This window comes from Mya arenaria, chromosome 2 (assembly GCF_026914265.1).
Source record: "Mya arenaria isolate MELC-2E11 chromosome 2, ASM2691426v1".
NCBI lineage: Eukaryota > Metazoa > Mollusca > Bivalvia > Myida > Myidae > Mya > Mya arenaria.
Window position 1 is genome coordinate 62,954,410 of NC_069123.1, and position 26,579 is coordinate 62,980,988.

General features: G+C 38.7%; 1 protein-coding gene across 1 annotated transcript; it reads right to left on the reverse strand.

The window, feature by feature from the left end:
- Positions 1-11,976: 11,976 nt before the first annotated feature.
- On the reverse strand, positions 11,977-22,602 carry LOC128218161 (cytochrome P450 2B4-like). Its single transcript, XM_052925736.1, has 8 exons — positions 22,205-22,602; positions 21,537-21,768; positions 17,518-17,644; positions 16,041-16,215; positions 14,031-14,167; positions 13,628-13,721; positions 13,251-13,457; positions 11,977-13,006 (listed from the first exon to the last, which is right to left on the reverse strand). Exons 1-8 carry the CDS (start codon positions 22,551-22,553, stop codon positions 12,822-12,824), a joined length of 1,506 nt encoding a protein of 501 aa, XP_052781696.1. The 5' UTR covers positions 22,554-22,602; the 3' UTR covers positions 11,977-12,821.
- Positions 22,603-26,579: the final 3,977 nt, after the last annotated feature.

Here is a 26,579-nt window from a genome sequence, read left to right on the forward strand (position 1 = left end):
AGGATTAACCATTATGGTATATAAGAAGCAAATGTGTCCCTATCGGTCAGGGGTGATCGCCCAGTATGTGAAATGAGGAGGTGCAATTGTGTCCATATCGGTCAGGGGTGATCAACCAGTATGTTATATAAGGTGCAATTATGTCCATATCAGCCAGGGGTGATCGCCCTGTATGTAATATGAGGAGCAAATGTTTCCATATCAGTCAGAGTTTATCAACCATTATGTGATATAGGGAGTGAATGTGTTCATATCGGTCAGGGGTGATCAACCATTATGTAATATGAGGAGCAAATGTGTCCATATCAGTTAGAGGTGATCGACCATTTTTGTGATATGAGGAGCAAATGTGTCCATATCAGTTAGAGGTGAACTACCATTTTTGTGATATGAGGAGCAAGTGTGTCCATATTTGTCAGAGGTGAACAACCATTATGTGTGTCCATATCAAAACAAGTTGAACTACCAGATAATTGCAATACAAGTTAAACTACCAGGTAATTGCAGTACAGGTTAAACTTCCGGGTAATTGCAATACAAGTTAAACTACCAGGTAATTGCACTTCAGGTTAAACTACCAGGTAATTGCAATACAAGTTCAACTGACAGGTAATTGCAATACAAGTTAAACTACCAGGTAATTGCAATACAAGTTAAACTACCAGGTAATTGCAATACAAGTTGAACTACCAGATAATTGCAATACAAGTTAAACTACCAGGTAATTGCAGTACAGGTTAAACTACCAGGAAATTGCAATACAAGTTAAAATACCAGGTAATTGCACTACAGGTTAAACTACCAGGTAATTGCAATACAAGTGAAATTGCCAGGTGATTTCAAAACAAGTTGAACTACCAGATAATTGCAATACAAGTAAAACGATGAGGTAATTGCAATTGAAGTTAAACTATCAAGAAAGAGAAATACAGGTTGAACTTTCAGCTGGTTCCAGTACATGTAAATCTATCAGGTTAATACAGTGCTGGTAGTATTGCGATGTAATTCCAATAAAGCTATGATTATAAGTTTAATAGAACCTTCATCAACGTAATTACAGATGACTTTCCTACTCGCGATATTTTACCTTCTTGTTAAAGAGTCTGGCGATAAAGCCCGGAAAGACATTAGATGTGCTTAGCGAATTACTTCCGGAAACCACCGTGTTTGTCAACCGCTGTACCTCTGCGAACTCAGGGTCATCGTAATCGTACCTGCAAAATGAAAGAAGAACATTGAACAATACATATGCAGCCCTTCCAATCTAAACGTTCTTCAATAACTTAAAAAGTCATGGTACAATAAGGAGAAAATGTGTCCATATTGGTCTGGGGTGAACAACTATAATGTGCTATTAGGAGCAAATGTGTCCATATCGGTCAGCGGTGATTTACCATTAGTGATATGAGGAGCAAATGTGTCCATATTGGCAAGAGGTGATCGACTATTATGGGATATGAGGAGCAAATGAATCCATATCGGCTAGAGGTGATCAACCATTATGGGATATGAGGAGCAAATGTGTCCATATCGGTCAGCGGTGATTTACCATTAGTGATATGAGGAGCAAATGTGTCCATATTGGCAAGAGGTGATCGACTATTATGGGATATGAAGAGCAAATGTGTCAATATCGGTCAAAGGTGATCAACCATTATGTGGTATTATGAGCAAATGTAGCCATATCAGTCAAAGGTGAACGACCATTTTGTGATATGAAGAGAAAATGTGTCAATATCGGTCAAAGGTGATATTAGGAGCAAACGTGTCTATATCGGTCAGAGGTGATCGACTATAATCTGATATTAGGAGCAGATGTGTCCATATCAGTCAGCAGTTATCAACCATTATGTGATATGCGGAGCAAATGTGGTCATATCGGTCAGGGGTGATCGTCTATAATGTGATATTAGGAGCATATGTGTCCATATCGGTCAGGGGTGATCAACCAGTATGTTATATGTGGAGGAAATGTGTCCATTTCAGTAAGGGGTGAATAACCATTATGTGATATAAGGAGCGAATGCATCCATATCGGTCATTGGTGTAACCATAATGTGATATGAGGAGAAATGTGTTCATATCGGTCAAGGGCGATCGACCATTATGTTATATATGGACCAAATGTCTCAATATCGGTCAGAGATGAACAACCATTATGTGATATGAGGAGCAAATGTGTCCATATCGGTCAGGAATGAACGACTATAATGTGATATAAGTATCAAATGTGTCCATATCCGTCGTGGGTGATCAACCAGTACGTGATATGAGTAGCAAATGTTTCCATATCAGTCAGAGTTTATCAACCACTATATGATATGAGGAGCAAAGGTGTCCATATCGGTCAGAGGTGAACAACCATTATGTAATATGTGGAGAAAATGCAGCCATATCAGTCAGAGTCCATCAAGCATTATGTGATAAGAGGAGCAAATGTGTCCATATCGGTCAGAGGTGAACAACCATTATGTTATATGTGAAGCAAATGCAGCCATATCAGTCAAAGGTCATCAACCATTTTGTGACATGAGGATCAATTGTGTCCATATCAGTCAAAGGTCATCAACCATTATATGACATGAGGAGCAAATGTGTCCATATCAGACTGGGGTCGACAACAACTATGTGATATGAGGAGCAAATGTGTCCATATCGGTCAGGGGTGATCAACCATTATGTGACATGCGGAGCAAATGTGTCCATATCGGTCAGAGGTGACCAACCATTATGTCTTATTAGGAGCGAATGTTTCCATATAAGTCAGGGGGTCAATCATTATGGTATATTAGTAGCAAATGTGTCCATATCGGTCAGGGTCAGGGGTGATCAACCATTATGTTATATGAGGAGTAAATGTGTCCATATCGGTCAAGGTCAGGGGGGGGGGGGGGTAACCATTATGGTGTATAAGAAGCAAATGTGTCCCTATCGGTCAGGGGTGAACGCCAAGTATGTGAAATGAGGAGGAAAAGTGTCTATATCGGTCAGGGGTGATCGCCCAGTATGTTGTATGAGGTACAATTGTGTCCATATCGGTCAGGGGTTATCGCCCAGTATGTTATATAAGGTGCAATTATGTCCATATCGGTCAGGGGTGATCGCCCAGAATGTTATATGAGGAGCAAATGTGTCCATATCGGTCAGGGGTGAACGCCAAGTATGTGAAATGAGGAGGAAAAGTGTCTATATCGGTCAGGGGTGATCGCCCAGTATGTTGTATGAGGTACAATTGTGTCCATATCGGTCAGGGGTGATCGCCCAGTATGTTATATAAGGTGCAATTATGTCCATATCGGTCAGGGGTGATCGCCCAGAATGTGATATGAGGAGCAAATGTGTCCATATCGGTCAGGGTGATCGCCCTGTATGTAATATAAGGAGCAAATATTTCCATATCAGTCAGAGTTTATCAACCAGTATGTGATATGGGGAGCGAATGTGTTCATATCGGTCAGGGGTGATCAACCATTATGTAATATGAGGAGCAAATGTGTCCATATCAGTCAGGGGTGATCAACCATTATGTGACATGAGGAGCAAGTGTGTCGATATCGGTCAGAGGTGATCAGCCAGTATGTTATAGGAGAAGCAAATGTGTCCATTCCAGTCAGGGGTGATCGACTATTATGTGATAGGAACAAATGTCTTACTTTTATATTAATATAAAGCCATATTTTTACAACTGTCATGATTTAAATAAAAACCACAATAGATGATGATATACTGACATAACATAAAGGCGTCCGTACAACATGAGTAGCACATGGTACATTATGTAATAAAAGCCCAATAATAATAAAGTTTTAGGGCCACGAAAGATACTGTTTAAGTGCAAGTACTGTTAGAATTGTAGTTCTATTCTATTCGTTTCTATTACGTGGTTATCTCGTAATCGTGGTTTATTCGCATATAATTTACTCAAGATTTAATATCATTTCCTACCGTTCCCCCGACTTACCGTTTTCCAAAGATTATGCCCAATATGACGTTTGCAACTACATTCTGTAGCTCTGGGATAAGTTTCCCACGGCGGCCTTCCCAGCCCTGAATAACTCGCGTTCATCCACTTCCGCTGCTACTTTTTCCTCAGTTGACGTCTTGCCGACGCCGAAATCTCGTAGCGTCTGAATCGTGAAGCGTCTGAGCTCCCGCCAGCCCGGGCCAAAGTTTGGGTTGTTAAGAATTCCTGGGTACCGGAAATAATGTTAAATAACATTAAATGCGTTTTAGAATACAACCTGCATTTTAAGCGAATAAATTTGAAGATAGGCAATCATTAAGTATTAGGCTTAATCATTCAGAATTTCACCTTTCGCGGGTGTTTAAAGGCCACTCATCCGAAACACACTAACTGCGTCAGAGTTTGCGTTGTCAATAAATCAGCCAATGAGGTTATACAGTGAAATCATTTATATTCGTTGGCATGAAATTTCGTGGTTTGCCGAAAAATCAAAATTTCGTGGGTACTTGAATTCGTGGTTTTTCATTTATGACAAAAAATATAATCGAAATTGCGATCGTCCTAGATCGACTGCATTCCACGCGTTGGCCCGTGACTTCCGTTGTCCACGTCACTCGATTTATGACATTCGCTAAAGTGGTACGACATGTGCATATATCCATGTCAACTATCGATTTAATTGGAAATTAAGGTCATAAAAGAAGATGTACCCTGATCCTTCATAGAGATAGAGTTTCAAGTTTCAAGTTTCAAGTTTATTCAGTAAACTCATGTCATACATGCATGACAAAATGAGAATTGCAATGAACATATTATACAGTTACACATAAAGAGGCTTTGAAAAATGAACTTCAATCATAATAGTAATTAATTAGATAGACGAAGCCATTAAATGCCAATTAAGAATTTTGCAGACTGTGAAAACACCGAGAATGTCCGTATATTTGAGTAAACAATCCCAAAAGATAGCTGATGTTTACAAATTCAATTTCTTTTGAATATCATCTCATTTCAATATTTATTCACACGTTATGGTTTAATAAGTATATTGAACGCTTTGTTTTTGTCACATTGGGTGCTCAGTAACCTCTAATGTAATCGATTAATTATTTCATTAAAGAAATAAAGTCGAGAACCGACAATCGTCACTCACATTTTGTAAACCTGGATATTTTCATGAACATCACATGTTAAGGCACGTTAAAATGGTTTATTATTTGTTAAATGCTGATATAAAGTATTAACAAAACAATGATAGTAAGATATACAGTTAGACGGATATTTACGATGTATACTGCGGCCTCCGTAACGAATAAACTAGAGTATGTACATAACATGGCAATTGAAAAAGGGAATAAAGGGTCAATATTTCGTGGGATCTTGAATTCGTGGATCACCCAACCCACGAAAACCACGAACATTAATGCCCCACGAACATTAACGATTTCACAGTATTCTAAGTCAGTTAGATGACTTGAAGTAATGCCTTAATGATTAAGAACAACTTGGTCGCTACACTCACTCCCTCCATTCTTAATCATTAAGCAATCACCCCATATCATATAACAACATGTATTACAAAGAGGTTATTTTTTGTACGATGAAAGATTATCAATCTGTATTGAGTTGCGTTTTTATTGGTAAACAAAACATGGTGCCCCTAATGGCCACAATTTTAAAACTGTGTAAAAGTTAGCACTGCTATTAAATACATCGTTTTTAACTTTTAAAGGCGAACTATTGTATGATGCGCTCATGTATAAGATATAACAAGTACAGTTAAAACAGCTGTGTGAAGTTAGCTAAACATACGACATTGGACATTGGACATTCAAAAGTGAAAGTCGTGCTAGCACGACATTGGACATTGGACATTCAAAATCGAATGTTGTGCTGGCACGACATTGGACATTGGACATTCAAAAGTGAAAGTCGTGCTAGCACGACATTGGACATTGGACATTCAAAATCGAATGTTGTGCTGGCACGACATTGGACATTGGACATTCAAAAGTGAAAGTCGTGCTGGCACGACATTGGAGATTCAAAATCGAATGTTGTGCTGGCACGACATTGGACATTGGACATTCAAAAGTGAAAGTCGTGCTGGCACGACATTGGACATTGGACATTCAAAATCGAATGTTGTGCTGGCACGACATTGGACATTCAAAAGTGAAAGTCGTGCTAGCACGACATTGGACATTGGACATTCAAAATCGAATGTTGTGCTGGCACGACATTGGACATTGGATATTCAAAAACGATTGTCGTGCCGGCACGACATTGGACATTGGACATTCATAACCGAATGTTGTGCTGGCACGACATTGGACATTGGACATTCAAAAGTGAAAGTCGTGCTAGCACGACATTGGACATTGGACAATCAAAATCGAATGTTGTGCGGGCACGACATTGGACATTGGACATTCAAAGGTGAAAGTCGTGCTAGCACGACATTGGACATTGGACATTCAAAATCGAATGTTTTGCTGGCACGACATTGGACATTGGACATTCAAAATCGAATGTCGTGCTAGCACAAAAAAGTGGGTGGGGAAGGTCAAAAACTAAAACGTTTAAAAGATACATGTTTTATTTAGCTTTGAAGAACGATCTTTTGGGGGAGTGAAACATTTATTCTTGGCGACATATTTTTGGTAAGTTAGAAGTTTTAATTAAAACAAATTTTACAAAAAAGATTTTAACAGGTTTTGGATAAAAAAGCATTCACATTTTTACGAAAAAGTCTGTCAACATTAGTACTTTGTTTTATGTCAAAATGCCCCCGAATACGTATTCAACAAAGTCTTGAGAGATCTTGATGATATTTTGTCAAATAGGAAAGTTATTAAAAATATTAACTTTTTTTGTGGATGAAATTCATTTCCGGGTTACAAAAATGCATATATCTTTTTTAAAATAGCTGCAATCAACACAAAGCCACAAGACATTGTTGATTGGGCAGTTCCGATAAATTTGACTCACAAATATATTATTTTTGTATTTAGACCCTTCCGGGAAAACTTAAATGCTTTTTTGATTGAAAATCTGATAAGATATTCTTTCGTAAAAAATGAACAACTCATAATAACAGATTTTGATGTTGAATTGGATATATGAGTCATGCTTGTTGAACCTCAAAGCTAAATAGCGTTCAAAAACCAATAAAAATATGATGACATGAAATATCAAGCGTGAATAATTTTTTTTTTTAAATTCTGCATTTTGTATTCTATAAAAAGCCTTATTGTATGCGTTCTTTCTGCAAACTGAACAGTCATCGTCATCATCAACAGTAACAATATCCATTGAATTTTGTCGCTACCAAAATACATTTAAGGTGTAGAATTGTCACCGGGCCCTGTCTTATATTCATACCTACGTTTCCCCACAATACCGAGATGCACACTAACCATCACCGGTAAAATGAGGCCGGACATAGTTGATCAAGATTTCAATTTATCATGCATTTCAAGATAAAATGTAGTTCAATCCACAATATGCGAAATATCATGTTATCTCTAGAGCTTTAAAATCGTCCTAGTTATCAAATGTCTCCTAATGAGTTCATGTTTGATACATATTTGCTTTTTGCTTTATTTTATAACTTTATTGAAGTAGAGTAGTTCTATTTGTTCATCTGATCAGAAACCAAACTTCAGCGTTAAGATAAAGACACTTGAAAAGACACTTTCTGCTGCATTTTGGAATGATCCAAATAAAAACTCTTCCAATTGCTTAAATACTTTTCGCGCGAATTTTTTGAATGACTTTCTGTGAGGGAGTCCCTTTAACACGGTGAAGAGCCCACGTGACTTATTGGTAAAAGGCACGGCGAAAATTGTAAACAAAAGGTCCCAAATCAGGAAGTTTTTTAAAGATAAGTTTCTTTATACTGTGAGAATGTTTGTCATATAAGGACCATAAACCCCGCAATCAAGAGCACGGTTATAAAGAACTTTCTCTTAAATCCTAAACTTTTTCTGAAAATCTTGACCAACGGATTTCTCGGAGTTGAACAATTCGGAAAATACACGGCTTCTTACAAAACATGTAAGTAATTTATATGTTCAGCAAGTTTTATGCACTTAAAGGTTTCAGAGGCTATGGTTAGGTTTTCCAGCCTTCAGTGCATATCCTTATTATTTTACAGACGGGCGCCAAAATGTATCATTATATTTCAACCGACGGCATCTACATGTTAATCCCCGGCCGCGGCCAAAATCTAAACACGATACATGTATTTTTTTTAAACAGAACGCGTTAATTTTTGAAACTTTTTGCGAATTCTGCTTTTTATATTGCGCTTTGTAACTCGTTGATATTAAAGTAATTGCGTTCTCTATGACTTTAATTGCGTTATAACACAAACTCACCATTTTTTTAAACTCATTTTTACCAGCATATTATTAACAATTTTGAGTTATACTACTGTAATACTGCAATATATTTTACTTGGGATATGATAAAGCAATATGATTTACGAGCAAATTTCTATTTTTAAATAAAATGATAACGTTTGCACAAGAAAACCCGTTTGGTCTGATTTAGTGTAAATAATTATTTAAAATTAATATGATGTAAGTTAAAGTTTTATATGACAATAATCACAAATAAACCATTATCAGCATCAAATAATTTAATAATATTAAAAACATGTCAGTTAAGATAAATACATAATTGTTTAAAAGTTAGTTAAGGAAAACTTAAAACATACTATTACAAAATATGTTGTAAATATGCATGTTCTTGGAAGGCGTACTTATATTTATCAAATAATTAAAATTTAAGAATACACAAAGACAGACTTCTCAGCTGCACAACTCCGGTAAAACTTGTCACTGAGAGCGAGGTCCTACAATGGACATGAACAATAAATCGAATTTGTTAACATCATGGTGAGGCGAACTTACAAAGACGAAGAAACATAATCCTGATTTGCATAAAAAATACATTGTTTTATTCTAGAGTAAACCTTCTGAACCATACTGTTTACAAATAATAAATCAGAGTTCAATTTTTTTTGAAGATATTTGTCTGATTCGTTTTCTTTTTGTTTCAAAATTTCGGAATTAAATGCCGGAACGGAATCAGTGCGATGGTAAAACACATAGCAGTCTGGTGCATTATAACGTTTTAATTTCATTAAACACATTTTTGTGATTGTTTTTGATGTACTAGAGATATTGGGAAAAAATATAGAAGTAAAAAATAGTATAGAAATAAATTAAACAGTCATTAAAAGCATAAACATGTACCCTCGGACATGTACCCTCGTACCCTCGGACATGTACCCTCGGACATGACCAGTCTAAACTTCATTCTTTCTTTCTCTTCTTCCAATCCACTTATCTAATTCGTTTCTAATACCAATTTATGCCAATTTAAAAAAAGACTGTTACTGAAAATATCTTTTTCGTGCCTCAGATGCTTGCACTCATTAGTACATCAAACATATTGTTTTCTTTTACAACAGACGCAACAATTACAACCTTTGAACAACTTTGCCTTGTATGTTGGTAAAATGTTGTCTACACGTTTGCTTCTATTAAATGACAATGTCCAATGCCCTGCTTGCACGACATTCATTTTTGAATGTTCAATGTCCAATGTCGTGCCAGCACGACTTTCACTTTTGAATGGCCAATGTCGTGCTAGCACAACATTCGATTTTTGAATGCCCAATGTCCAATGTCGTGCCAGCACAACACTCGATTTTGAATGTCCAATGTCGTGCCAGCACGACTTTCACTTATGAATGTCTAATGACCAATGTAGTGCCAGCACAACATTCGATTTTGAATGTCCAATGTCCAATGTCGTGCTGGCACGACATTTGTTTTTGAAATCCCAATGTCCAATGTCGTGCCAGCACGACTTTCACTTTAAAATGTCCAATGTCCAATGTCGTCCAAGCACAACATTCGATTTTGAATGTCCAATGTCCAATGTCGTTCTGGCACGACATTCATTTTTGAATGTCCAATGTCGTGCCAGCACAACATTCGATTTTGAATGTCCAATGTCCAATGTCGTGCTGGCACGACATTCATTTTTGAAATCCCAATGTCCAATGTCCAATGTCGTGCTGGCACGACATTCATTTTTGAATGTCCAATGTCCAATGTCGTTCCAGCACGACTTTCACTTTTGAATGTCCAATGTCCAATGTCGTGCCAGCACAGCATTCGATTTTGAATGTCCAATGTCGTTCTGGCACGACATTAATTTTAGAATGTCCAATGTCCAATGTCGTGCCAGCACAACATTCGATTTTGAATGTCCAAAGTCCAATGTCGTGCTAGCACGACATTCATTTTTGAAATCCCAATATCCAATGTCCAATGTCGTGCTGGCACGACATTCATTTTTGAATGTCCAATGCCGTGCCAGCACGACTTTCACTTTTGAATGTCAAATGTCGAATGTCGTGCCAGCACGTCTTTCACTTTTGAATGTCCAATGTCGTATGTTTAGCTAACTTCACACAGCTTATTTTGTTTTTGTTTATCTCGTGTTCGGAAAGGACAAGGGAAACAACAACAGTTTAAAGAAAACGTCAAGTTCGAATTTGGTCATTCCCCTTATATATTTTACCAGCTTAGAAAAACATGTGTCGATTTAATTACATACTGACGCCAAATATATTTGAATATTATGTTTTAGTTCTTGGACTTAGCTATTCTTAAATTTGATTCGTAAGCTGTGCTCAATGTTTGTATGGCCATGCAAAATTTGGTTGGGGGTTTGTCAGTCGGGATTTGTCATATGCATGCATATTAGAAGGGTACATAATTATGATGCTTAAAGTATAAATTTATTAAATTAATGGCTCCAATATCTCATTTCGATAACGTTGTCCTGTAAGCCTACCTTGCACTTCCACTAAATGGGTTCGAGAATGAAAGAATACTCCACCCCACACAATAACTTAAGGTCCCAAAAATCGATCTCTCTGACGTACACATGCGTCCGACAGTAGTAGTAGTAGTAGTAGTAGTAGTAGTAGTAGAAGTAGTAGTAGTAGTAGTAGTAGTAGTAGTAGTAGTAGTAGTAGTAGTAGTAGTAGTAGTAGTAGTAGTAGTAGTAGTAGTAGTAGTAGTAGTAGTAGTAGTAGTAGTAGTAGTAGTAGTAGTAGTAGTAGTAGTCGTCGTCGTCGTCGTCGTCGTCGTCGTCGTCGTCGTAGGAGCAGCAGCAGCAGCAGCAGCAGCAGCAGCAGCAGCAGCAGCAGCAGCAGAAGCAGCAGCAGCAGAAGAAGAAGAAGAAGAAGAAGAAGCAGCAGCAGCAGCAGCAGCAGCAGTAGAAGTAGAAGCAGTAGCAGTAGCAGTAGCAGTAGTAGTAGTACTAGTAGTAGTAGTACTAGTAGTAGTAGTAGTAGTAGTAGTAGCAGCAGCAGCAGCAGTAGCAGTATAACTAGTAGTAGCAGTAGCAGCAGTAGTAGTAGTAGTGGTAGTGGTAGTGGTAGTAATGTGTTAATTTACATAATCTAATATAATCAATGTTTTACTAATAATAAACTTGAAATAAATTTAACCTTCTTCAGTCTTCGATGTGTTCAGTTTTCTCATTTTTTAGCAATACTGCTGCCCATACGCAAAACTTTGGACCTTAAGATTAATACAGTTTAGTTAGGAAACAGCGATGACGTTAACAACGTTGTCAACTGTAACGAAGTTCTACACCAATAGTTCGACCCAATGTCTAGTTATTTAATCAAACGATTTACAATCAGCAGTAAGAGCTTATTACACCCCCCCCCCACCCCTCCATAGGGGACATTAATCGAAATTAATAAAGCTATTTAGCTGCACTTGTATATACCTCTGAATTCAAATATGTGAACAGAACATAAATTATTTTGAATTTAAAAAGTAAACAACGATATTGCTAATCACGCTGTAAACATTTACAATGCCCTGAACAATCGGTCCACTGTCTGCGATGTCTATGTTTAGGTAAAGGCGTCGGCTCAAGAATATTAAAAATAACAAATAAACGGCATTACATGATTTTATCATATTTTATTTGCCAAGAAGCACATATGACCAATGAGAAACATTCACGTACAACGACATATACACACACAATATGAAGCGAAAACTAGGCTGCTGTTGCCTGCTTGGGGTCGAACACGGTTTGCTGGGTTACCGGTCCATCTCCATTACCACTACATAACCAAGGGCGTAAAATATAAATATAGACATAAACGACTATGAGGGGGAAATGTTTTACCAACCCCACCCAAGGAGGAATTTTGAAGACCATGTTTTTATGAAAGTGTATCATCTTACAAACATTTTAAGGCATGTTTACGCTTTGGCCTCTGTGGCGTTTGGAAACTACAGCATTTTAAAGTTCGTTACCAAATAGTTTTTAACTTTAGAACACATCTTTCACTAGTAAAATACTACCGTTTTATAACATAAAAGAAAACTGTAAGAATTCAATAATATATGACTTAATTAAAGAAACCAATATTTTTGCCAGCTTAAAAGGTGTTTCATGGCTCACTTAACTATAATTTATGCTACAACAAAACTTGCAATAATTTATGACGAAAAACATGTATCAAAATAATCTGCATCGATTTGATCAAAACTATTTAATCAGACATTAAACATCAGACATTACCGATGAATACATAATGGCAATTTAAACTTTAACATTTATATTACGTTACATAATCAGAAAAGTATGTCACATGTTGACACATATTAAACAAATGATGCCTGAAATGAGCAGTCATCGTCATTTTGCAATCCTGTATATACAGGGATATTGTTGTGGTTTGTTCTACGCCTTACAATAAACATGACCGAACAAATAAGACAAGTAAGCATCACGATCAAGCCTATGACCTGGGACGGGCCACGAGACTGTACGCGCTGGGCATATTGGTGATTTGGTTTGGGCGTGCCTCGAGGGAAGGGAGGGCACCCTGGCGTTCTGGAGAGAATGTGAATCGCTGTAGGAGGTTGGTGAAGACCAGGAACAGCTCCATGCGGGCGAGAGGCTCACCCAGGCACGTCCGCGGACCTGGCGGAGTTTGAAATATGTTTTAAAAAAGAGGAATGTCATAAACATTGGTTGAATCTAACAGTGTTGATGATATCTACAGGCATGTTTTGAAGACATACCCTTATGAAATTATAAACGAACGAGAAGCACGATTTGAAACATGTCAAATTGATACGTAATTTAGTACACAAAGATGTTAAAGAATAATAACGGTTAAGATTTGGCATTATCTTTTGCTTAAGTACTTAAATGTACAGCGTACCAACTGAGAATGGTATCAGACTGTCCTCTTTCTGCAGCTTTTTGTTTTCACTGAGAAACCTGTCTGGGTTGAAGGTTTCCGGTTGGCTCCATTTCCGGGAGTCCATGCTGGCAGAGTAGATGGACGGCAGGATGATGGCGTTCTTTGGGATGTCATAGCAGCCCAAAGTGGCCGCCTCCGTCGCGCGGTGGGCCACGTTCAAAGGCACTTGAATGAAATACAGTCAGTTCGTATATGTGACTGGCACTCGGTATTGGGTGACCAGTGTATGAACAAAAATGATTTGGATCGCATAATAGAGTATTTTTTCTTTGCCAGAGAAAGACGGATGTTTTTGTATTTTACAAGTATATTTAACCCAGTGCTCGGTAACATACCTATATTGCCCATTCTGTGGATTTCCATTATGGTTGCATTAACGTATGTGAGTTTGTCCTTATCTGCGTACTTGACCGCGCGTTCCCCGATGACCTGCCAGGGAATAACAAATAAATAACATGATGATATTGATGATGATGATGATGATGATGATGATGATGATGATGATGATGATGCCTATTATCATTCGAGTCTTCGTCGTCAACGTCGCCATGGTCTTCGTCGTAAGGGACAGGATCATACTCAATGATTGTTGCATTTATCGTCATAAAGTAATTGCCATAAATGTTGTGAAATTTCTTCCTTTGTATTTCACCAAACATATTTTGATTACACATAAACATCCATACATTAAACACATATCCTCTCTATATGTTGCTTGAAACCAGTCGATTAAGGTACCTGCGCGATTTCCTCCTGACAGCGAGTCTGGACTTCAGGGTTGCGGATCATCTGCAGAAATGCCCAGTCCAAGGTGGCGTACGTTGTCTCAGATCCAGCCAGGAACAGGTCGAAGATCACACGGAACATGTTACCCACTTTAATTTAAAAGCACGGAACATGATTCCTACAGGAATTGAAACTAGAACAGAGTATGTTACCCACCTGAATTTACACACACGCGGACCACGTTAATTACGGTAAATCAGACCAGCTCGGAACACGTTCATTACTTTAAATCAGACCAGCTCGGAACACGTTCATTACTTTAAATCAGACCAGCTCGGATTGCGTTAATTAAGGTAAATAAGACCAGCGCGGAACACGTTCATTAAGGTAAATCCGACCAGCTCGGAACACGTTCATTAAGGTAAATCCGACCAGCTCGGAACACGTTCATTACTTTAAGACAGACCAGCTCGGAACACGTTCATTGCTTTTAAACAGACCAGCTCGGAACACGTTCATTGCTTTAAGACAGACCAGCTCGGAACACGTTCATTGCTTTTAAACAGACCAGCTCGGAACACGTTCATTGCTTTTAAACAGACCAGCTCGGAACACGTTCATTGCTTTTAAACAGACCAGCTCGGAACACGTTCATTGCTTTTAAACAGACCAGCTCGGAACAGGTTCATTGCTTTAAGACAGACCAGCTCGGAACACGTTCATTGCTTTTAAACAGACCAGCTCGGAACACGTTCATTGCTTTTAAACAGACCAGCTCGGAACACGTTCATTGCTTTTAAACAGACCAGCTCGGAACACGTTTATTGCTTTAAAACAGACCAGCTCGGAACACGTTCATTGCTTTTAAACAGACCAGCTCGGAACACGTTCATTGCTTTTAAACAGACCAGCTCGGAACACGTTCATTGCTTTTAAACAGACCAGCTCGGAACACGTTCATTGCTTTTAAACAAACCAGCTCGGAACACGTTCATTGCTTTAAGACAGACCAGCTCGGCACACGTTCATTGCTTTTAAACAGACCAGCTCGGAACACGTTCATTGCTTTTAAACAGACCAGCTCGGAACACGTTCATTGCTTTTAAACAGACCAGCTCGGAACACGTTCATTGCTTTTAAACAGACCAGCTCGGAACACGTTCATTGCTTTAAGACAGACCAGCTCGGAACACGTTCATTGCTTTTAAACAGACCAGCTCGGAACACGTTCATTGCTTTTAAACAGACCAGCTCGGAACACGTTCATTGCTTTTAAACAGACCAGCTCGGAACACGTTCAATACTTTTAAACAGTCCAGCTCGGAACACGTTCATTGCTTTTAAACAGACCAGCTCGGAACACGTTCATTGCTTTTAAACAGACCAGCTCGGAACACGTTCATTGCTTTTAAACAGACCAGCTCGGAACACGTTCATTACTTTAAATCAGACCAGCTCGGAACACGTTCATTACTTTAAGACAGACCAGCTCGGAACACGTTCAATACTTTTAAACAGACCAGCTCGGAACACGTTCATTACTTTAAATCAGACCAGCGCGGAACACGTTCATTACTTTAAGACAGACCAGCTCGGAATACGTTCAATACTTTTAAACAGACCAGCTCGGAACACGTTCAATACTTTTAAACAGACCAGCGCGAAGCATGTTAATTACGGTAAATCAGACCAGCGCCGCACACGTTACCCACTGTTATTTTAATAAACGTGGAACACGTTACCCGCGGACATTGAGGCAAGATGGGAAAATGTTAATTATGGGAATTCAGCCAATCGCAGTACACGCTACCTATGAGAATTCTGACAAAACGCGGAACACTGAGAAAAGGGTGGAACATGTTACCCACTATGATTAAGAAAACCGCGGACATCGAGACAAGCGCAAACATATTACAAAACAGAACCTTAGGAAACGAACAACAAAAAACTAAACACAACACTTTTAAACACATTTATATGCAGAATCAACACTTAAGGTAACAGAAGTGTTATTTTACTTACTGGTTATGTGCTTCCTCTCGTCTTCGCTGCCGTGCTTCTGTGATCGGAGATAGATATCCACAAAGTCCCGAATGCTGTTTTCGTCGAACGAGCTCTCGTGCTCCTTGATCTGAGACATGATGTAATCACCCATCTGCTGGAACGCTTCGCGACGCTTGTTCATAATAACGTCCTCCTGTCAGTGGCGATAAACGCAGTTGGAAATTAGAATATGAACATGCACGCTTTAGGAGTTTTCAAAGTTTTTTTCACCAGAGTGGATGTTACTTACAACCGACCGTATAGAAACCAAAAAGCTGCAATCTGCGACAAGCACAGCCAGCTTAATCTCATACTAAGATTAGAAATTGTATTACTAGTTAAATGCTTAAAGATTGTAATTGCAATAACGTTAACCTGTCGGGAGATTGCAAAACTGGTAAAAACGTTCACTTACTTGTAATACAGGAAATACTATCAGGAAAGTGCAACACACGTAACACTTACAATAAATAAATTGCAATACATGTGACAGGTTATTGTAATGCAGGTTATACTACATGCATATTGTAATACATGTGAAACTACCGGGTGATTGCAATACAGGTTACACGCGGACCAGGTTAAACTACCAGGTTATTGAAATACAGTTTAAACTACCAGATAATTGTAAGACAGGCTAAACTACCTCGTTATTGTAATACAGGTGAAACTACCAGGTTATTGTAGTACAGGTTAAACTACCAGGTAATTTTAATACAGGTTAAACTACATGGTTATTGCAATACAGGTTAAACTACCAGGTAATTTTAATACAGGTTAAACTACCAGGTTATTGTATTACAGGTTAAACTACCAGGTTATTGTATTACAGGTTAAACTACCAGGTTATTGTATTACAGGTTAAACTACCAGGTTATTGTAATACAGGTTAAACTACCAGGTTATTGTAGTACAGGTTAAACTACCAGGTTATTGTAGTACAGGTTAAACTACCAGGTTATTGTAGCACAGGTTAAACTACCAGGTTGTTGTAATACAGGTTTAACTACCAGGTTATTGTAATACAGGTTAAACTACCAGGTTATTGTAATACAGGTTAAACTACCAGGTTATTGTAATACAGGTTAAACTTCCAGGTTATTGTAATACAGGTTAAACTACCAGGTTATTGTAATACAGGTTTAACTACCAGATACTTGCAATTCATGGGAAACAACCAGGTAATTGCACTACAGGTTAAACTACCAGTTAATTGCAATAGAGGTTAAACTACCAGGTAATTACAATACAGGTTAAACTACCAGGTAATTACAGCACAGATTACCTACCAGGTAATTACAATACAGGTTAAACTACCAACAATACAGGTAGAACTATCATGGCATTGCAGTACTGGTAGTATTGTGAGGTAATTCCAATACGATTATAAGTTCAAAAGCACCTTCATAAACGTAATTTCAGATGATTTTGCTTCTCAAGATACGATGGCTCTTACCTTCTTGTTAAAGAGTCTGGCGATAAAGCGCGGAAAGACATTAGTTGTGCTTATGGGACCACTTCCGGAAACCACCGTGTTTGTCAACTGCTGTACATCTGCGAACTCGGGGTCATCGTAATCGTACCTGCAAAATGAAACAATATATATATGTTGCCCTTCCAATTAAGACGTTCTTAAATTACTTCAAAAGTCATGGAACAATAAGGAGAAAATGTGTCCAAATCGGTCATGGGCCATGAACTATAATGTTATATGAGGAGCACATGTGTCCAGTCCATATCGGCTAGAGGTGATCAACCATTATGTGTTATGAGGAGCAAATGTATCCATATCGGCTAGAGGTGATCAACCATTATGGGATATGAGGAGCAAATGCATCCATATCGGCTAGAGGCTAGAGCCATTATGGGATATGAGGAGCAAATGTGTCCTTATTGGCAAGAGGTGATCGACCATTATGGGATATGAGGAGCAAATGCATCCATATCGGCTAGAGGTGATCGACCATAATGGGATATGAGGAGCAAATGTGTCCATATTGGTAAGAGTTGATCGACCATAATGAGATATGAGGCGCAAATGTGTCCAGATCGGCTAGAGGTGATCGACCATTATGGGATATGAGGAGCAAATGAATCCATATCGGCTAGAGGTGATCAACCATTATGGGATATGAGGAGCAAATGAATCCATATCGGCTAGAGTTGATCAACCATTATGGGATATGAGGAGCAAATGTGTCAATATTGGCTAGAGTTGATCGACCATTATGGGATATGAGGAGCAAATGAATCCATATCGGCTAGAGGTGATCGACCATTATGGGATATGAGGAGCAAATGTGTCAATATTGGCTAGAGTTGATCGACCATTATGGGATATGAGGAGCAAATGAATCCATATCGGCTAGAGGTGATCAACCATTATGGGATATGAGGAGCAAATGTGTCAATATTGGCAAGAGTTGATCGACCATTATGGGATATGAGGAGCAAATGAATCCATATCGGCTAGAGGTGATCAACCATTATGGGATATGAGGAGCAAATGTGTCAATATTGGCTAGAGTTGATCGACCATTATGGGTTATGAGGAGCAAATGAATCCATATCGGCTAGAGGTGATCAACCATTATGGGATATGAGGAGCAAATGTGTCAATATTGGCTAGAGTTGATCGACCATTATGGGTTATGAGGAGCAAATGAATCCATATCGGCTAGAGGTGATCAACCATTATGGGATATGAGGAGCAAATGTGTCAATATTGGCTAGAGTTGATCGACCTTTATGGGATATGAGGAGCAAATGAATCCATATCGGCTAGAGGTGATCGACCATTATGGGATATGAGGAGCAAATGAATCCATATCGGCTAGAGGTGATCGACCATTATGGGATATGAGGAGCAAATGTGTCCATATCGGCTAGAGGTGATCGACCATTATGGGATATGAGGAGCAAATGTGTCAATATCGGCTAGAGTTGATCGACCATTATGGGATATGAGGAGCAAATGAATCCATATCGGCTAGAGGTGATCAACCATTATGGGATATGAGGAGCAAATGAATCCACACGGCTAGAGGTGATCGACCATTATGGGATATGAGGAGCAAATGAATCCATATCGGCTAGAGGTGATCAACCACTATGGGATATGAGGAGCAAATGAATCCATATCGGCTAGAGGTGATCAACCATTATGGGATATGAGGAGCAAATGAATCCATATCGGCTAGAGGTGATCAACCATTATGGGATATGAGGAGCAAATGAATCCATATCGGCTAGAGGTGATAGACCATTATGAGATATGAGGAGCAAATGTGTCCATATCGGCTAGAGGTGATCAACCATAATGAGATATGAGGCGCAAATGTGTCCATATCGGCTAGAGGTGATCGACCATTATGGGATATGAGGAGCAAATGAATCCATATCGGCTAGAGGTGATCGACCATTATGGGATATGAGGAGCAAATGAATCCATATCGGCTAGAGGTGATCGACCATTATGGGATATGAGGAGCAAATGTGTCCATATCGGCTAGAGGTGATCGACCATTATGGGATATGAGGAGCAAATGTGTCAATATTGGCTAGAGTTGATCGACCATTATGGGATAAGAGGAGCAAATGAATCCATATCGGCTAGAGGTGATCAACCATTATGGGATATGAGGAGCAAATGAATCCATATCGGCTAGAGGTGATCAACCATTATGGGATATGAGGAGCAAATGAATCCATATCGGCTAGAGGTGATCAACCATTATGGGATATGAGGAGCAAATGAATCCATATCGGCTAGAGGTGATCGACCATTATGGGATATGAGGAGCAAATGTGTCCATATCGGCTAGAGGTGATCAACCATAATGAGATATGAGGCGCAAATGTGTCCATATCGGCTAGAGGTGATCGACCATTATGGGATATGAGGAGCAAATGAATCCATATCGGCTAGAGGTGATCGACCATTATGGGATATGAGGAGCAAATGAATCCATATCGGCTAGAGGTGATCGACCATTATGGGATATGAGGAGCAAATGTGTCCATATCGGCTAGAGGTGATCGACCATTATGGGATATGATGAGCAAATGTGTCAATATTGGCTAGAGTTGATCGACCATTATGGGATATGAGGAGCAAATGAATCCATATCGGCTAGAGGTGATCAACCATTATGGGATATGAGGAGCAAATGAATCCATATCGGCTAGAGGTGATCGACCATTATGGGATATGAGGAGCAAATGAATCCATATCGGCTAGAGGTGATCAACCACTATGGGATATGAGGAGCAAATGAATCCATATCGGCTAGAGGTGATCAACCATTATGGGATATGAGGAGCAAATGAATCCATATCGGCTAGAGGTGATCAACCATTATGGGATATGAGGAGCAAATGAATCCATATCGGCTAGAGGTGATCGACCATTATGGGATATGAGGAGCAAATGTGTCCATATCGGCTAGAGGTGATCAACCATTATGGGATATGAGGAGCAAATGTGTCCATATTGGTCAGGGGTGATCATACATTATGGGATATGAGGAGCAAATGTGTCCATATCGGCTAGAGGTGATCGACCATTATGGGATATGAGGAGCAAATGTGTCCATATTGGTCAGGGGTGATCATACATTATGGGATATGAGGAGCAAATGAATCCATATCGGCTAGAGGTGATCGACCATTATGGGATATGAGGAGCAAATGTGTCCATATCGGCTAGAGGTGATCAACCATTATGGGATATGAGGAGCAAATGTGTCCATATTGGTCAGGGGTGATCATACATTATGTTTTACGAGGAGCAAAGGTATCCATGTTGGTTGGGGGTGATCAACCATTATGTTAAATGAGGAACATTTACCATATCGGTTAGAGGTGATCAACCATTATTGGATATGTGGTGCAAATGTGTCCATATTAGTCAGTGGTGATCAAGCAATATGTTATATGGGAGCAAATGTGTCCATATTGGTCAGAGGTGATCAAGCATTATGTTATATTTGAAGCAAATGTGTCCATATCAGTAAGAGGTGATCAACCAGTATGTTAGATGAGAAGCAAATGTGTCCATATCAATCAGAGGTGATCGACTATAATGTGATATTAGGCTCTAATGTGTAAATATATAATATATAGCCATATTACACTTGTATTACTATCATGATTTAAATAAAAAAACACAACAGATGATGATATAGACTGACATAACATAAATGTGTGTACAACATGAGTACCACATGGTACATAATGTTATAAAAACGAACATAATAAATGCCTACGTGCAATTAATGTTAGAATGGCAGTTCTATTTTATTTGTTTTTAATTAGATAGTTAGTAGTTACATGGGCAATAATCCGCGGTTTGACATAAACCACTGAGGACATTGGGCCTCGTTATTTATTCCTATAATGCTGATCTCGCAACCGTGGTTTATTCGCATATTATTCACTCAAGATTGAATATAATACCCACCGTTCCGGACTTACCGTTTTCCAAACACTATGCCCAATATGACGTTTGCAACTACATTCTGGAGCTCTGGGTTAAGTTTCCCAGGGCGCCCTTCCCAGCCCTGAATGACTCGCGTCAGTTCATCCACTTCCGCTGCTACTTTTTCCTCAATTGACGTCTTGCCGACGCCGAAATCTCGTAGCGCCTGTAGCGTGAAGCGTCTGAGCTCCCGCCAGCCCGGGCCAAAGTGGGGGTTGGTAAGAATTCCTGGGTACCGGTAATAATGTTAAATACTGTAACATTTATGCTTATGATAAATTGCTCGCCGAATGGGTATAACTCGATGGCGAGGGTAAATAAGTCCCCCCTTATGATAAATGTCATTTATGTTTCCTATAAATCAGATAAAATTATTGACATATCTGAATTGTTTTACAGGTTATTTCGTTTTACAATGAGAAGAATACTGAAAAAAATCAGTATGACTTTTCTGTCAAATATACACCAAACAACAAGGAACGATCACCAATATGCTGAAATTAGCATTTCATATGTTCCACTATGCCACTGTCAAATTCTGTCGAAATTAAATAGTAGCTCTTCATTATTAACCACAGAAGGAATGTGGTAGCATGCTCTTATTACGGGATTGCAATCATGCAAGCGATTCACAAAATACATAACAAAGCAAACATGTACAAACCTTCGGCACCCGGAAATTTTCTGAATGGTAATGGCCGATTTCCAAAAATGGGTCGACCGCTAAAACACTGTGCCTTCTTAACAATTGCCTCATGAATGATGTCATATCCATTGAGAACGATGTAGGGCTGTTTTCCAATAAAGAAACACCAAATGTCTCCGTAGCGTTTCGATTCCTCAAAGAACACTTCATGGGGTCTCTTTTTCGACTTCCGGAGTTTCTGCATAAGTCCTATAGAGCCGAGCCAAGGAACCGTGCGAGGTCCCGGGGGCAGGTTCTGTCGCTTTCTGGTAAACCATATTGACACCAGAAAGACAAACACAAACACCAGAACTAGTGACAAATCCATCTTGTACTTCTTAGACTAACGAGTGTGTATAACTAACTCTTATATATTTAACACTACGAGCCGAGTTCTCTCTTATAACCTCGTCCTCAAGCGGTATCAAGTACGGGGTTAAAAGGTAGTACTGGGAGAGACAGCACATACAGTGTAATCAATTTATCTGAATGGACTTCGATATTAAACATCTGTTTGAAATATAGGGTTACAATCAAAGGAAACCTTCCAGCTTACATTCTTTAATAGTACGAACCTATAAACCAGTCCGTGTCAAAAAGTAGCACGCTAAATCGATTTGTTTTTTTGTGTAAGATATTTAGTAATATCGTATGATTATTATGGGGCGGAGCGGGCGCAGCGAGCGTCCTTTTGAAGTTCTATTTTTTTACTCAATACCATATGGTTGAACATTGGTGCCTGTTTAATTGTCACGTGTTGCATTGCATGTAGTAAACGCTAAAAAGACGTTTAATTGACTTATTTTAGCAGCAGTTTTGTCTTTGAAGCACTCAGTCTGTTTCCTTTCACGAACATCCAGTGATTTCTTTTATTAAAAATTAATGATCCTGCGTACGGTTTGAGTGCAATAAAAGAAACTTTTGATGATCTCATTTTGGGGATAAAAAATTGAAAAAAAAAATCACGTTTTTGAAATTACATATTAGTGTTAATACCTTTCATGTCTGTAGATTCATTCTTAATGTAAATTAAAAAAAAAACTGTTAAAACAAAACAAAACCTTATTCATTTGTATATTGAAAACGTAGTATTTTGATTTCAACGGCTCGAACACACACATTAATATCTCCTGAATTAATGTACAAAACAATGTACAATACGATAAGTGTCCGCGTTTTGAAAGGGAGAAACCTTAACAGACATAATCAAAGCGCTGATAGCGCTGCATGAACAGGGTTTTATACGGGTTTTCACCATTATGATTCACGATCATGTGTGTATTAAATAAGGTGCTGATATGTTGCACAGTGAATCTAAGAGTCCCCGTGTAAAACAACCACATGGGCCGCCCCAGGTTTATTGAAGCATGATGGTAAATGCAAAATTAATATTTTATTGACAATAAAATTAATGCCGCTGTGTAAGAAGGCAAACAAGGATGGAGAATGCAACAAAGCCAAGCAGAACTCCATCATAATTAAGGTGTGACATATGAGTATATATATACTAATCAAACTTTACTCATTAGAAAGAGTTTGCCTATGTTTGCCTTGTTATTCACAAAACAACTTCGAAAATACAACAGATTAGAGAGAAATAGTTTCTTAATTAAAATGATGAAAATTCAAATAATTGATTTCAAACAATTGTAGATGAAACACCTAAAAAGTTATTAAATCCTCGATATTGTCTCATATTTACACTAAACAGGCAAAAATAGAAATCGATTCATTTCAATAAAATTCCATTTTCAAAAATAAATGCACAAACATCCGTCTATACGTACACTATAAAAAGTGTATGTATATACATCATATAAAGTTAGCATAAAATCTTTAATTTCAAAACATTTTTTTCCTTCATTGTCTATATGGTCAGCAACTCTTTTCTATTTCTATATCGCCAGGTAACTCGTCAGCACTTTAGCACGTTTGTTATTCCCACGTGGGCTATCACGTGATGTTTTAAGCAGGGAAACTGTTTGATCATTAAGACCAATGAGACCATTGTTACATTCTAGGTAATTCCAGGTTCTAAGATGAGAATACATTTGTAATTCTTAAGCGATGATGGGTCTATATGTCCAGGTTACCAAATGTAGCAGTTTAATAGTTCAAACAACAAATACAGTGTTCTTCAATATCTCTATATTCAACATAATCAAATGTAGATATAATATCGGAGCGTCCTGAAAATACAGTGACGGTAATACCGGGGGGTTACGGAGGGCCCGTGCCCACCCCAGCTGGCCGGCAAGTTATGTTTTTGGGGGCACATCTTTATTGATTTAACTGTACAAATAAGTTTTTTTCGCAATTTAAAGTTTAAAGCATTTTTTGAGCAAGAAAACAATTGAATCTGATTTTCGTGTTCCAGTGTTTGTGGTATGCCAATTTCAAACAATGACTACGGCGTCCCATGTCCGTGGGATAGCGGGGACTTTGACTTTCGGTCCAGCCAACCCCGGCTAAAATCCCCGCCCTGCGGTGACGAACGGATGGTAAAAGCCCCGCCAAATGCCCCCACACCCCAGGGACCCGAGGTAAGGCCTATTCACCGCTATTTTTAAAACGAAGACAAAACCACCTCATCACCCGGCACTGCGGGGCCACCTGAAAGGTAAAAACACGGCCCATTTCTCCGGCTATCCCCGGACCTGGCGGCCGTGGTTACAATATACTGGTGCAAAATACTGTATAGTTTACGACACGAATGTCTTAAAAATGACATCAGGGCCCGAACATTCGATAATGATAAATAGGCGCCGCATTTCACACAGACAGCTGATTAAAAGTAAACAGATATGGCTGCAGTTACACGTGTACGTTTACTGTTTTACTTTGGTTTCAATCCCTGCGACCCCTGTTCGATTCTTCTCACTGGCATGATAGATTTTCTTTTGTGAAAGGTTAGTTTAAACATTATATATTTTACAACGATTGTAAAGAAAGCTATGATAGCTTATACTGAGTCACTCTCGTTGGCACGATGTTGCGCGAGAGTGTGGTCTTGTACCGGAGTACCCGGAGAAAACCCACTTGTCCAGCTTGGTGGCCACTAACCAAACTCACATGCGCCCTGGCCGGGAATCGAACCTTGCGAAAGGTTTTTCTCCCACCTCAGATAAGTAGATCCAATAATTTAGCTATGCTAGAAATTCTTATCTTGCCCACGGACGAAGATAAAATGCCCGTATAGAACTTCTTTTTAATGTTCTCCACATTGTAAATACCTCCCTTGTTAAAGACTGTCGTCTGTAGCATTATGGAAACATATTCTTGTGGTAATATTTAGAACGCTGATTAATTATTTCTCGCTTCAAATGTCACCATAAAACAGTTATCACGCACCTTTCAAGAAATAATGCTTCACTCTCCTTAGAACTATTTAAAGACCAATTTGACTAATAACATCATCTGAATCGCTGCGCGCATATCCATGTCAACCACAAATTATCGCATATCCATGCGCAATTATTTTTACTCAGCACAAAAGAGTTCCAGCAAAAAATACATTTTTACTTAATTTTGTTTAACTGAGGAGGGAGAAAAAGCATCTTCCATAGCCGCTCCTGTAAGATAGGTTCATCCCGACCCTCGCGCAGGGTGTTTTGTGGAAACTCGGTAAACCTCGTTCCCCCAAACACCCTACGCTCAGGTCGGGATGAACCTATCTTACACTCTCGGCCATGGAAGATACTTATAATCTTATATCACTTCAAGCTATCTTTTTAATAAAATTGTTCTGCCAAACTCCATTGACAGCGAACACAAATGTTCGTTCCATATTCAAATTATGCATTCCAAAAAAGTTCTATATGTAAATTATAATTTGTGCCCCCCCCCCCCATAATAATAAGTTGTGCCCCCCCATTTAGAAAGTCCTGGATCCGTCTCTGAAATATAATTATAAACAATCATAAGATAATGAATAATAAAAGTCTGGGTTCCAAGGCAGAAAAATGTGAAAAATAAGGAAATTTACTGCACCCCTTTGCTATACAAAATAATTTGGTTATTGTAGGTTAAAGTCTGTAGATTATGAAAAGTGGGTTTGGCCACTTGGCAGCTCTTGCGAAAAGGAAATATCCAAGATGGCGACCAAGATGGCCGCCATTAATTGCCATTTCAGTAAAAATACTATGTTCGAATATAGCTATTTTCATTAAATAAATAGGAAAAAATATTCACATGGATATTACTTTTCTCATAATGTACTTCAAATTGACATATAACCTTAAATAAGTCAAGGTCATTGTCAAGGTCATTTTCATGGTCAAAGTATAAAAAATGCCCTAAAATTCTATTTTTCCCGTTCACTTTTCTTCTTTTTTTAATTCATTTATGTTAAGTG